This window comes from Drosophila biarmipes, chromosome 3R, assembly GCF_025231255.1.
Source record: "Drosophila biarmipes strain raj3 chromosome 3R, RU_DBia_V1.1, whole genome shotgun sequence".
In the NCBI taxonomy this organism is placed as follows: domain Eukaryota; kingdom Metazoa; phylum Arthropoda; class Insecta; order Diptera; family Drosophilidae; genus Drosophila; species Drosophila biarmipes.
In genome coordinates, this window is record NC_066616.1 from 9,879,447 (window position 1) to 9,892,500 (window position 13,054).

The 13,054-nt window shown below is 42.5% G+C and overlaps 3 protein-coding genes across 5 annotated transcripts; all 3 read right to left on the reverse strand.

The window, feature by feature from the left end:
• Window positions 1-78: 78 nt before the first annotated feature.
• LOC108031076 (protein yellow) lies at window positions 79-2,175 on the reverse strand. Its single transcript, XM_017104281.2, has 3 exons — window positions 1,782-2,175; window positions 1,095-1,491; window positions 79-739 (listed from the first exon to the last, which is right to left on the reverse strand). The coding sequence occupies exons 1-3, from the start codon at window positions 2,133-2,135 to the stop codon at window positions 243-245; spliced, it is 1,248 nt and encodes a 415-aa protein (XP_016959770.1). The 5' UTR covers window positions 2,136-2,175; the 3' UTR covers window positions 79-242.
• A 402-nt stretch (window positions 2,176-2,577) lies between these two features.
• Window positions 2,578-4,460, reverse strand: LOC108032045 (protein yellow). The gene is made up of 3 exons (XM_017105858.2): window positions 4,392-4,460; window positions 4,078-4,328; window positions 2,578-3,774 (listed from the first exon to the last, which is right to left on the reverse strand). Coding segments are annotated over exons 1-3 (1,308 nt in total). The 5' UTR covers window positions 4,394-4,460; the 3' UTR covers window positions 2,578-2,719.
• Window positions 4,461-7,190: 2,730 nt separating this feature from the next.
• LOC108032044 (major royal jelly protein 1) lies at window positions 7,191-13,054 on the reverse strand. 3 transcript variants are annotated; one of them, XM_017105856.3, is made up of 3 exons: window positions 12,920-13,054; window positions 8,527-9,350; window positions 7,191-8,074 (listed from the first exon to the last, which is right to left on the reverse strand). In XM_017105856.3, the coding sequence occupies exons 2-3, from the start codon at window positions 9,336-9,338 to the stop codon at window positions 7,294-7,296; spliced, it is 1,593 nt and encodes a 530-aa protein (XP_016961345.1). In that variant the 5' UTR covers window positions 9,339-9,350; window positions 12,920-13,054; the 3' UTR covers window positions 7,191-7,293. The 3 variants fall into 3 exon arrangements, with proteins under 3 accessions (XP_016961345.1, XP_016961346.1, XP_043946795.1); XM_017105857.3 differs by lacking the exon at window positions 12,920-13,054 and adding an exon at window positions 12,661-12,872; XM_044090860.2 differs by lacking the exon at window positions 12,920-13,054 and having other exon boundaries at window positions 8,527-9,423.

Here is a 13,054-nt window from a genome sequence, read left to right on the forward strand (position 1 = left end):
TCGATACTTTCCAGTGTCAATCGATTGTTTTGAAAGTCTTATTAACAATATTCCAGTTATCCAATTAGTAACTTCAACTCCTAGCAGTTTCCAATCAGAACATTACACTATTAAGAGTTACCGTAAACATAGCAATAGGAAATACCGAAGTTAGTGCCACATCATTTAGCTTTACCCAGTGAGCAATTCAAATTAGCGATATCGATAGACTTTGTTTAAAACTCGTTAGACCTAAGATTTATTCAAACGTCGGTGGGCGTGTTTTCCGTAGCGCCCACTGTGCACGGCGTATTGGCAAGCAGGTCAGCCGTTCGGCAGCCGACTATCTGGAACTTGACCTCGCTCTCGGGCAGGGTGCCGCCCACAAAGAGTTTCGGCTGGCTGCTCAAGGCCCAGAGCTCCTCCTCGCCCTTGGAGTTCCGGTTGATCTTGAGGCCCGTGACGAACTTGATATTGTGCGGATTGTAGGCCACCACCCGCAGGCCGTCCGCCGTGTAATTGGAGCTCCCACCCTCCTGCCATTGCACGAGGGCGCCCAAGCTTATGAGGCTGCAGAAGAGGTTGCCGGACTGGTCCATCACCTCGGACTCGCACTGGATGCCCCGGGTGCCCAGGATGCGGAAATGGCCTCCGGCCTCGCTGGCGTTCGGAGACTTCCAGAAGGTTTCATTGTTGATCAGGGAGAGGCGGACCCTCACCTCATCGAAGGCATTCAGCGTGTGGAAGTACAAAAAACGATCTGTAAATGTATATAAGTGTTTAGGATCCGCTTAGTTTGAATAAAATATCTTCGAATTAAATTATAAAAAATCGAATAAAATATTTAAATGAATTAGTGTAACATAATATGTAAATCAAAACAGAATATACTAAAACTAATTTGAAAATATTAGATGAGAAGCAAACCTTTTAAGATAAATTAAGATAATAATTTCGATCTAAAATCAAAATTCAAATTGAAAAACTAAAAAAAAAAAACTTTTAAATATTCTACTAAATTTATAAAATGATTGAATTTATATATTTTACTTTTTAAAACTTTTCCCTTAATTCTGTTTCTTTCTAGTTCTTCAGAATCACAACTTTTATCTCACCTTCCACTTCGCTGGGACTCAGGCTCACTGTGAAAATCCCCGCCTGAGAGTTGCTGGAGCGGGCTAAGCCCACCAAAGGGGAGGAAGGCTTCATGGACTCGTGCTCTATGCGCCAGGATCGACCCGTCAGGGAGTCGAAGACGATCAGGCCGTAGCCCCAGGCGTCGGCTATGTAGGCCCTGCCACCCACGCACCTGTTAGGAGTTCCAGTCTCCGCCAGGTCCACCACCAAAGCGGTGAAGATGGACACACTGGGCGTGTAGGATTCGGGGGGCAGTGAGTGCCGCTGTACTAGCTCGTCCTTGACCAGGTCGAAGGTCAGGATCTGGGGCGGACAAAGCTGCAGGGAGTTCACCTGACCCGAGTCCACCACCCACAGTCGCCAGCATTCGTCAATCTGTGAAGAGAAATATGTAAAAATGCAGAGATTAAACTAACTGAAAAAATTAAAGTAAAAAGCCTTACATTTAATAATATAACAACATATGAGCACCTAACATACTGATGTTATAGTGTCAAATTCGAAATCAAAATTGAAAAATTTAAAATTTATAAATTAATTTTAGAAAATCACTTGGTATATGATAGCATTCTTCAAATTTTTATGATTTAATTAAAATATTAAAATTAAAATAAAAAAACAATCAAGGCACAGAAAAGACGATAATGAAGAGTGGTATCACTCACAAAAGTCCTAATGGCGGAGGTGATGCCCGAGCAGTTATTGGGGGGCACATGCCACTCCTCGCCGGGATACGGCTCCAGCCTTGGATTCTCCACCACCGCATTGTCCTCCGCAACCACGGTGGCCAGTGTAAAGGGTGTGGCCATCCCGAGGCGCGGAATGGTGAGGAAGGTGCGATGCCTGCCCTCATCGCCGTACTCAATGTCCACATCCACTGGCAAGAAGCGATTTCCCTTCAACAGATCGTCGCCCAAACTGAGGCTCGTCCACTGGTGGAGAGTGTGCAGCTCCTTGAGGGCCAGTTGCTGGCCCTGAACTGCACAGATCAGCCCGATGAGGATCACTATCACGGCCATAACGCTAACTGAGGACTGCTAAGTGACAGTTCCACGCGCTTCAAACGGTTTCCGAAGACTGAAGACGCGCAGGTAGGCCCTAAGTTCTTGGCCCTCGAGCGAAAGTACACTCAAAAAAATATATTTGGCTTCGCAAGTAAAGATCATTCATCTTTATTGTGTATTTTATCTATTAAAGTTTTGCTTACTTCTGATAATTTTTACACATTTTGAAAATTTTTAGTATTCCAATGTTTTTAAATACTTAAATTTGGCAATCTTTTGTTAGAAATTCTTATAAATGGAAATTTAAGTTATTGCCTTTAATAATGTCGTCTCACTTTTTGATAGATATTCCAATCTTAGGCGTTATTATTTTACCCGATTAAATAAAAATCTTGTTAAAAGTTTAGTTACATATATATTTATACATTTATATTTATTTGTATTTTTACAAGTGTAATTGACCATCAAATCAGAGACAAAGGTCGTGTACCTGTGGCGGCCGAGCAAACACTTTCGAATAGTCCCAAGATTTATGGATGGACATCTTTTATGTCGGCTTAAGAGTGTTTACACAGATCTCGAGGGTCTGATCTGGGCATCTAAAAGCATCCCCGCCCCTGCAGCAGGTCTTCCACATCGCACCGCAGCACCCGATAATTGATTTCGCCGTAGTCGATGGTTCCGGCAAAGATCTTCTGCAGACGATCCGACAGCAGCCACAGCTCCTCCCTGCCGTCCGAAGGCCTCTGGATGATCTTCATCCCACTGACAAACTGCAGGGTGACCGGATTTAGGGCCAGCAACTGCACGTTTTGCCGGTTGTAGGGCCTTCGAATGTCCCAGCCAAAAATGCCGATGGGCTCGAGGAAGCCGCAAAACCAGAAACCCTGCCTGCTGATCGCGTGCGAGGCACACTGAATGCCCCTTCTGCCGAGGTTCACGAACTCTGAGAGGGAGGAACTGAGGCCCCTTTGCCAGTTTGTGGCATTGTTCAGGACATCCAGCGGAATGGCCAGCTCCAGATCGTTGGACAGGGCGTGGAAAACCAGGTGGCGACGCAGGCCCAGACCCAAAGGAGTCACCGCCAGGGCCAAAGGCCCGTCGAGCAGCTCGAAACTCTCGCCTGCCACCGTGTGGGTTCCGAACTTGGCATCGGGATAGGTGAACTTGTTCTCGATGCGCCAGGAACTTTGGCCCATCACATCGTACACCACTATGGCCTTACTCGTAGGATCCGCCAGGTAGGCAAACACATCCTTGCACTGCCCTCTTGGAGGTGGATCTCTGATATCCGCGTAGATGTTCACAAATCTGCTGACCTTGGCCTTGTAAGAGGTTTCAGGCAGGCGGTACCGATGGATCAACTGGTCGGTGGCCAGGTCGATGACCACCACTTGGGGCGCACAGTGCTGCACGAACTCTATCTCGCCGCTGTCCAGGATCCACATCTGACCACAGGCGTCGATGTGAACCCGGTAGACGGAGGTCAAGCCATCGCAGTTCGCCCCGTGGCTGCTGTGCCACTGGTAACTGGGATACGCCTGGATTTCACTGCCATTTGGCCGCTGCACGTTGGTAACATAGGCCAGGGAATAGGGCACACCTTGGCCGAATCGGGGAGAAGTCACAAAGTGACGAGGTGGGCCGCCATTTCCTGAAAAAAGAAAAAATAAAATGATGAATTACTATTTTTTACTATTTAGTATTTTTCACTTTTTTAAAGAGGTAAAAATAATTTAAGAATAATGTAAGAAAATTGTGATTCTTTTTTTGTAAATAAGAAGAAATATTACACTCCTTGTGAACAAAATTAGGCGTCCAAAATTATAGTTAATTTAAGCAGGCAGTGTAATAATTTATAAATATAGATTTAACCAGTTGAACGTAACACAATTTGCCAAGACAATATTAGCAAGTTATGTGTCGTAAAAAATATTTTTTGTTATACGGAGCTTACGTGGGTAATAAACATCAATGTCGATGGGTATGGGGCTATCCGGATTATAGCGTCCACTGCGCACCACCTGTTCTCGCTCTTGCTCACTGGGGAAACCATACTGCAGGTTCTTCCACTCGAAAACTCTTGGAACGTCCTTGTACTCTGAGGGGAACTTGAAATCCGGAAAAACGCGCTTGGGGCGGCTTATGTAATACTGAGCCAGGGAAGGATTTGCGGAGGAAATCCAAAGAATTAAAGGTAGAATAAGCCTGAGGATAAAAACCTTTGTTATCACTAAGTTTTGTCACTAGTTCGAGTGGTTCAGGGTTTACATTTTCAGGTTTCAAATTGCAGAGTTAGTGATCCTTACTCGAGGGCTCTTGCCATCATACTAAACCACCAGACACCAAAAACCTTACAATTTGTGAGAAAACAAAAACAAAAGGTTATTTAAGATGGTATATCTTACTTGCTCCAACTGGTTTTCAAAATGTATATTGTATCAGTTTGGCTGTTTATTTTAGCTCATTTCTCTAGAGTCTCATCGCCGCACTCTGAGTAGGGGTATTTCACTTTTATAGCAGCGTTTGTCGAGTCTAAATCAATTTATTATTTTCATTAAAATTTAATGATTAAGTTGGCCTGCTCGTGCACCTGAAATCCGGAAATAAAGAAGGCGTTTAATCTTAATCAGTTAATTATATGAGGGGTTTTAATTGATAGGAAAAAGGTCTTTAAGATTTTTATTTCAGACCTTTAAACAAAATACTTTGACTCTATCAACAAACGAACTTAAAAATGTTTTACTTGTAGAACTTAAACGATTTATTAGATTAGGCTGCAAACATGAATACATAGAGTTCAACAGGTACGAGAGTGTTGATTTAATGTATTGACATTGAAAGTACCGCGGACAAGTCACGGACTGATTTATGCCAAAGCTCTTATCATCTGACTTGCTAACCGAGCTTATGAACATCCAAATGCCCATGATTCAGCCAGTGGATGTTAGTGGTTTAACATCTCAACTGATGAGGGCTACTGGTACACTCATTCCTCTTTGGCAGAGGAAACTTACCAACCTTTGTTTTAATACACATTTTCTCGGAAGTATAACATATAACAAATGTTTAAACGAAACTTTTGTGGAGCGATTTTATGGGCTCATTTGGGTAAAAGCTATCGCTAAATACACATGTTAATGGGCTACCATTTTTATGTGACTCTCATTCATTCGCTAATCTTCGTTTCACTGTTGCTGCATTACAAATTCATGTTTGATACAAGATTTCGGATATAATACAAGATTTTACACAACCTTTTAATAGTAAACAACCTCTAATAGTAAATCTGGCCACCTTTTTGGAAGTTCAGAACTGTATTTCATCCGTTGACTGTCATTGACAACTTAATGAACTACTTATCGTACGAAATTATGTTAAGCCCATGCTAAATGAACATTGATCGTTTATGAATAAGCCAATGGGTGTTTATGGGCTTATGATTTGCTGTCTTTTTTATGCAAAGCGCCGGGCGCTAAGAATCAAACCGCAAACCAGAAAGTGAAGAAATCAAATCATTTAACGCGGCAAAAAACTAGTTGGGCTGTCGTTTCACGCCTCATTAATGTGGCAGCTGAGTGCAACGGCTGTGCATTTGCCGGTAACTTGGCTTAATTAGCTTAATTAATCAAAAATCAGTTTGTCTATTGAGACATTTGGTCCACGACTGCTGATAAATGTGCCTTTTTTATTGGGCTTTCATAATGCCTAAGCGAAACTTTGTGAGCAGGGGCCTATGCATTCGATTTGAATGAGCGCCAAGTCATAAAATGTTTATGGGTTCGCAAACGTCACTCACTTTTGCTTTAAATTTAAAGAAGTAAACTTTATTGGCGAAGGGGGAATCTTGTTGCGGTTTCTGAAATTTAAATTTTATTTTGTATTTTTATATGTATTTGTAGCTCAAGTAACTAATCAAGAAACCCGATTTACCAATATTATGTAAATAGCCAAGTCTTGAACGGATCTAGGGATTGACCTTAGTTAATTATGCATATGCACCAGCTGCTATTAGAAAGTGCTTCAAAAGATTGCCCCAAATGCAATTCCTAATCAATTAGCCAAGCCCACTCGCCCGACTGCATGTAAAATCGTATAACATACTAATCTGTCCACCTTGCCCCTGAGCAATTTGTTTCTTGTTTTCCCATCAATTACTGCCCCGAGCCGGCGATAGTATCTAATCCCGCCGACGCCTGCCGTCAACCGGTTTGGCTTCAAATTATTAATGGCATTTAAATGCGAATACTGCGTGATGAGCGAAACTGGTCGCCGAATTTGGAATTAACGAAAAAATATTCTTCGCACATTTAATTTAACCTTACCCCACATTGCCTTAAACTCAAGAAAAGTGCTAATATAAATACAATCATTGACCATATGAAGTAATATTTATGGCCAGCGATGCATAAAATGAAATGTCTGCCGGAAGCCGGGTATCACCTTGCACACTTCAACAGTCTCTAATACCTCGATCCAGGTGTGTGTGGCTCGGTGGCGTTACCACACTGATCTGCAACAGGTGAAAGACTCGTTCCGATGGCCAACTAATGTCTCCGCTAGCAAACAAAAGTGTGACACTGCCACTCAATGCATACTAATGCGAAAATAATCCACGCTGAAGTGTCGCCGCCGATACTAACGTTTAATCAATTGATTTGAAAGTCATAAATAGTGGGGTTTATTTTATGGCCAGCAGTTATCAGGCTCGGTAGTTGTCTCGAAAGATAAGAGGAGCTATTAATAATTCGGATTGGAGTTTAAGGTTGAATGCGGGAAAATTGTTAATAAATTGATTTCCGGAACAAGGATTTATTCAAAAAATTATTTATAAAATTTGTAGGTATTGGATAAAACTGTTTTGCCATCTTTCAGTTTAATTAAATGCAGTATTTTAAAGACACTCAAAAATTAATCGCAGTTTTGTCAGCACACATGTAAGCTGACACCAGTTTTAAAACCATTAGCCGCCTGCCAAAAGGTGTTATTAAATATTAAATAAAAAGTGGGCTGACAGAATGCATTTAAAAATATTTAAATTTATTCCCCCCTGTATCGGCCACACCTTGCAACTTTGTCATTAAATTAATTTATTCAATTTACATTTACAGAGATTTATTTACATCGGCTGCTGGCCGCATTGCGTATACGCAGCGTGTGCCCAAGTGGTTTCTCACTGCTGGCCCAACGATCTCGTGGCTCGCTGATAGTAGTAGCCACTGTGGCGGCTGCTGTAGGCGGTGGGCGGCACCGATACCACTCGGGTGGTGGCAGCCGGGGCAGTGGTGCCCACCAGGGTGTCCAGATACGAGCGCTGGAAGGTGTCCCTGGTGGCCTTGCTGGGCGGAAAGGCCTCTCCTTGGTTCAAAGCCGTGAAGGGGTTCCTGGCAGCGTAGTGGACAATTCCGCCAGTTTCGAACTTGAAGGGCGACTTGGTGGTAAAGGGCGTGGTCAGCGCCGGACTGGTGAAGTACGTCTGCAGGGCGCTCGTCGAGGTCTGACCATGGGTGTTGTACAGCCCAAAGTTCAACAGACTATTGTGAGTGGGTGGCGCAGGGAGGGCGACTCGATGGCCCAGCAAAGAGTTCCCGGCGGGAAGCTCCAGCCTCACAATGCGATTGTTGAACTCATTGGGATTCAGGTTCTTCAAGAAGAAGCGGTGGAACTTGGAGGCTATGGCATATATAACGCCCGGTTCCGATTTTGTGGTGGTAATGTCGGCCACAAACTGCAGCTGGTCGCGGTCAAAGGCCAGCACGGACTGCTGGTTGGTAGTGGGGTTCCACGAGGCGATGGCCGTCTCGCTCAGCGGACTGAAGATCAGACTGCTGTCGAAGGGCGACACTGAGAGGCCGATGCCCTGGGAGCTCTTCTTGCCCACCAGCTTCACATCCAGCATTTTGCCATCGGGCAAAGGACCCGCACGCAGGACATTTTTGTGCACGGAGAAAACTCTGAAAAAAGAAAGGAGCTGGATTTAGTTCATAAAATAATATTTAAGCCATAAGTACCCCTTTAATAATAGAACTACAATTAAATTAATTGCCCCTGTAATCATCTATGGAAACTGACCTCAAATATTTAACAAAGCCACTGTGTAATTACCTACAGCTATGTTTTACTTAACCGATTATAGCTTATAGTTTCTCGAATTAATTTAATGTTTATTATTTAAAGAAACATTAAACCAGGCCTTGAAAATTGAAAGTTTCTGGCAACGTAATATAAATAATCATACCTTCCTGAGATTACGTGACCAATTACTCTAAGTCAATAAAGGTATTTTTATGTATTTTGAGGGTCTATTCAGGTTATTTACCGACGGCTGAAATGTTATAGCCCTTTAAAGCCTTTTATGTCTTTAGAAGTATTTCTAAAATTTAAGATACTATTGTAGATGACTCACCTATCTGTTGCCAAGGGCTGGAAGTAAACCACGCCGGTGCGCTCATCGAACGTGAGTCCAACCACTCCGTCCATCAGGACAAAGCGGTGCTCGTGGATCTCCGACTGGGCGAAATCCGGATCGGGATACATGGCCGGATGGGATACCCTCCAGGTGACGTCCTTTCCACTATCGTAGACAATGATTCCCGGCTCCACGGTGTCCGTGATGTAGACGAAAACATCATCACAACCCTTGGAAGTGGTCTCATCGATCACCATGTTGGTGAACAGGGACTCTCCTCGGAGGACCTCCCGCGGGAAATCAATACGTCGCACCACGCGGTCCGTGGCCAGATCCACCACCAGGATCTTGGGAGGGCAGGTGATCTCGTAATCCTCCAGGGATCGCGAGATACCGGCATCCAGGAGCCAAATGCGGTTGCAGGAGTCGATACGAAGGCGATAAACCGAAGTCAGGACGAGATCGCTGCAGTTGAAGTCACTGCGACCAGTGTTGGAGAAGGACCAGTCGGGATACGCCTGCAGGGTGGGGGAATCCCCGAACTGGGCCTTGGAAACCCAGCTCACTGTCGAGGAAACCCCCGAAAAGAGCTTCGGTGTGGCCACAAAGATGCGATCATCCGTAACGGCAACCCCGGTGATCAGGACATTTTGAGGATTGTAGAAGTTAGGATCAGTCACGGGCGCCTGGGGCTGGAAGTTATAGCGCAGGAGTTTCCACTGCTTGGCCACCTGCAAGCCGGGAGTTAGGGCCTGGCTAACCGGCGACCAAAGGACCACGCAAATCACTCCAACGAGGATGCGAATCATGGCAAGATGGGGCTGCAAAAAGCAAGAGAATTACAAGAATTACTTGAAGTTCCAGTCACTGCAAGACCAGAGTCTGAACTGCTGCAGCTCAGCTTCTGCTCGGGCTTATCTATCATTTCTATTTCCGGACTTTTCGCCGGACAATCGTCATGGGAGGAAATCGGAATCGGAGATTTTCCCAACATAAGATGAATGCTTATTGTACTTATTGATCATTGAGGATTTGCATTTACAAAATAATAATATTAAGTGATTAAGCCTTCAAGAGCACTCGGAAAATTATAAAAACGTATTATTGAATAAACTTAAATATAAACTTAGATTTTCATAGGTTTAAATTCAAAAGATTTTATAAAGATCTTGAAAAGCAAATAATTTTCGATATGGAGTTTATTACATTTTTACTGATATACTTTTTTTATGACATAATATACAATCAATGTTTTTTATATTTTATATTTACATTGCTGTCATTATATTTAATAATCATTTAATATTTTTTAGTGTAAAGACACGGCAAACCGCAGGCAGCAAATGAATAATCAATGTGTGAAGTACCACAAACCCTGGTTCGTGCCACTGAATGAATTAGCTTCGAACGATTAGCAAGTCGTTTCGAGCAATTGCAGACGATGCATTTCTAATTGGTTGGATTGGATTTTATTTAATCTGCATACAATGCCGTAACCTATTTAGTAGGATTCCCAGCCAATTCCATTAATTTAAATGAAACCAGTAAGGTAATAGCCTTAGCCTGTCAAATCAAATATCAAAGCCCTTTCTAACGACGATATGGACGTTAATACAGATTTCATGTAAATGTGTGACAATTCCGGTCTCGATGCCGGTATGCGGATTGCTCTTTGCAGATTGCAGACAAAAAATCCATGTGGGCTTGGCAATTGTATGCAAATGAGTTCGCAATGCAGCCGGGTCAGTCCAGATTGAAGTGTCCGTATCCATCAGATACTTGCGCTTGCATCTGCGGCGTGCTTTAATTTCTCACGCCAGTCGTATCCCACTCGCAGTCACGATCTCAATAAGCAGTTGCGAGAGCTGCACCAGCAAAAATGCATATCAAGATTAGTCTTTCCTTTAAGTCTGATTTTGCATTATAATTTGATTAGAGTTCTGTAGATAGAATACGCAAGACCTTTGATGTCTATTTTGTTATCATTTAAATATCTATAGAGCAATTTGTAAATTTATCAATGAACTTAAATCGGTTCATAAATTCAAAATGTTATTAAGAAAATTATATTAAATTAATTAAAAATTTATAAATGTATTTCTTAATGCAAAAATTAACCGTTAAAAGGAATATAATGTTTTTTGGCGAAGAGTTTCTTCAACCCAAACATAACTAAAAAAAATGTTTGATTATTGATTTTTAACATTATTAAAACCTATATTTTAATTATAATATAATTGTTTAATAAACAAATATAAATATATTAAAACATTTAACCGTTTTTATGTTTTGCTAATCAATTTTTGAAATATTTTCAAGTAAACTATCACTTTTTTCCCGCTGTGTACGAGCGAAACACATGCGTTTTTAATTGCCAAGCCAGCCTTTTCCAGCAAGGAACTGGCACTTTAATTTGTCTTCCACCGGTTAGACTCAAACCGAACAGTGTATAATAGTTTTTGAATATTTTGGGCAATTCGCTGTGGGCAGTTGTCTCCGAGTTTGTTCAAATCACATACTATTAAGTTTCGGAGCCAACTCCCAGACTCGTTTGGACCTGGCAAATTGCAGGCAAACATGGCCAACGTGCTGCACGGTAACTTTCGTTGGCGCGTGCCACGATAAGCAGTTGAAGATAATTGAATTTTTGTAATTTTCGAGCCGGCGACTAGCATTTGATGAATTACATAAAAAAGAGCTAAAGTCAAGGCTGATCTCGGCGCCGCATGCGTGAAGAGAGGTGATTTGTTTCTGTGCACTTGCGCACTTTATATAACACTTGTGCAATGCCGAGCGGAAACTCGGGCAGTTTCCCAAAACCACAAAAAAGTTAAGAAAAGAAATGAGAAAAAGAAAGACATTGTATTTTTGTCACCGGCGTTGGGCTGGGCTCACTGGGCGGAACAAACCACTAACAACAAGTTTACAAGTCAGAGGTACAAGCCGCAAAAGCCACTTGTCTTTTCTACATTTTATTATTATGAATGTTTGCCTGAGTTAACCTTTGGAAAATTGGTTGTGATTTTCTCTTAGGCAAGGTATGTTGATCAATGATAATTGAAGTGAATAGTGAAATAATAAGTTATTAAGTTCGTAAAGTACTTTTTTAATAATTCTTAGTGGTAACTGGATACAAATTTGTATATGATATAAAATTCTATTGTTTTGTCTTGTCTAAAGAGGCTTGACCATCTTTAAAATAGGTCTCTGCCATAAATTGCATTACAAAATGTATACAATAATGCGAATTAATTAAGTTAACAAAAAGCCTAGTCTATCCACAGCATCTTAGGCTTAAAATAACTTTTAAACAATGGCTAAATTTTGCTTTATCATTCATTTGAAACATAAATCTTTTCGCAAGCCATTCGGTCAACAAAAGATATATACTTTGTGGGCCAGATTTGGTCGGGCCATTTATTAATAGGTCCCTTTGAGCCAGTCTAGCGCAAGCCGTGATGCAAGAAAATGTGTGATTCCCCTTCCCTTGGACGCCTGGGGCCAATTAAGAAAGAAACTTTAACCTAGTTGCTCTAACTAGCACTACACAGTATGGGGCTAATGCAGAGCCATGCATTCGATCGTGTGCTGCCTTATCTGAATCACAACTTTTTGCACTCGGCGAGTTCTCACGTGTTCCACAATGGACATGAGACCAAAAATGTTTAATTACAATTGAGTTGTACTTTTGTACGTTGATCCTATTTGAATCGGGCACTTGCGGTGTTCTCATAAAACGGCGGAGGTGAGCGGAAGGCACGTTTGCCAAAGGTTGATTAACACCTGTTTGTGGGCTTCGTATTTTGCCAGCGGCGGAAACGGTCTCCGGCTCAGCTTCCTCAAAGCCCACAGACGCTTGCAACGCCGCAATATGCGGTCATAAATCCAGTCAAAATCGGCAGTCACGTAGAATCGGCTGCACTTTGCGGCAGCGATCGATTTTAATTGGGCCCAAAACGTATAAACAGAAATCCAATCCAAAAATCCGAATAAAAAAGGTAAAATGCGTTTGCCAACAACACTTAATTAACACAGTTCCGTTCTCCGGCTCTGGCGGCTTCTTTTGGCCACTCAACTATCCAAACAAAACACACTGACACACGCGATCGGCGCATTTGGCTAATAACTCACAAAGTGTGCAACTGTGTACCCTTGGCTTCGGCTATTGGTTTGCCAATCAAAGCGATGGGCTCTGTATGTTATTATTGGAATTTCCTAAAGCGGTGAGAGTGGCATTGGCAACGCCTCGCAGGCTGCAGTCGGGCAGCTAACTAAATGCACGGCAATTTGCACTGCAACCGTTAGAAACCGCACTTCGCGATCGCGTTCGTTGCCTAAGTCTTTTGTTTTGCGGCCAGGCCAATTTGTGGTTCATCTGGCATTAGCTTACTTTGATACACTTTTGAGCTTTCGAGAGCTGCTTGCTGAGAGGTAGCCGCCTTAGTTAACTTTAAATTCGGATATTGGTTTCTTTTCGTATTTTCGAACTGATTGCGCGACACGTCTGATCGTTGCGGTTGCCGTT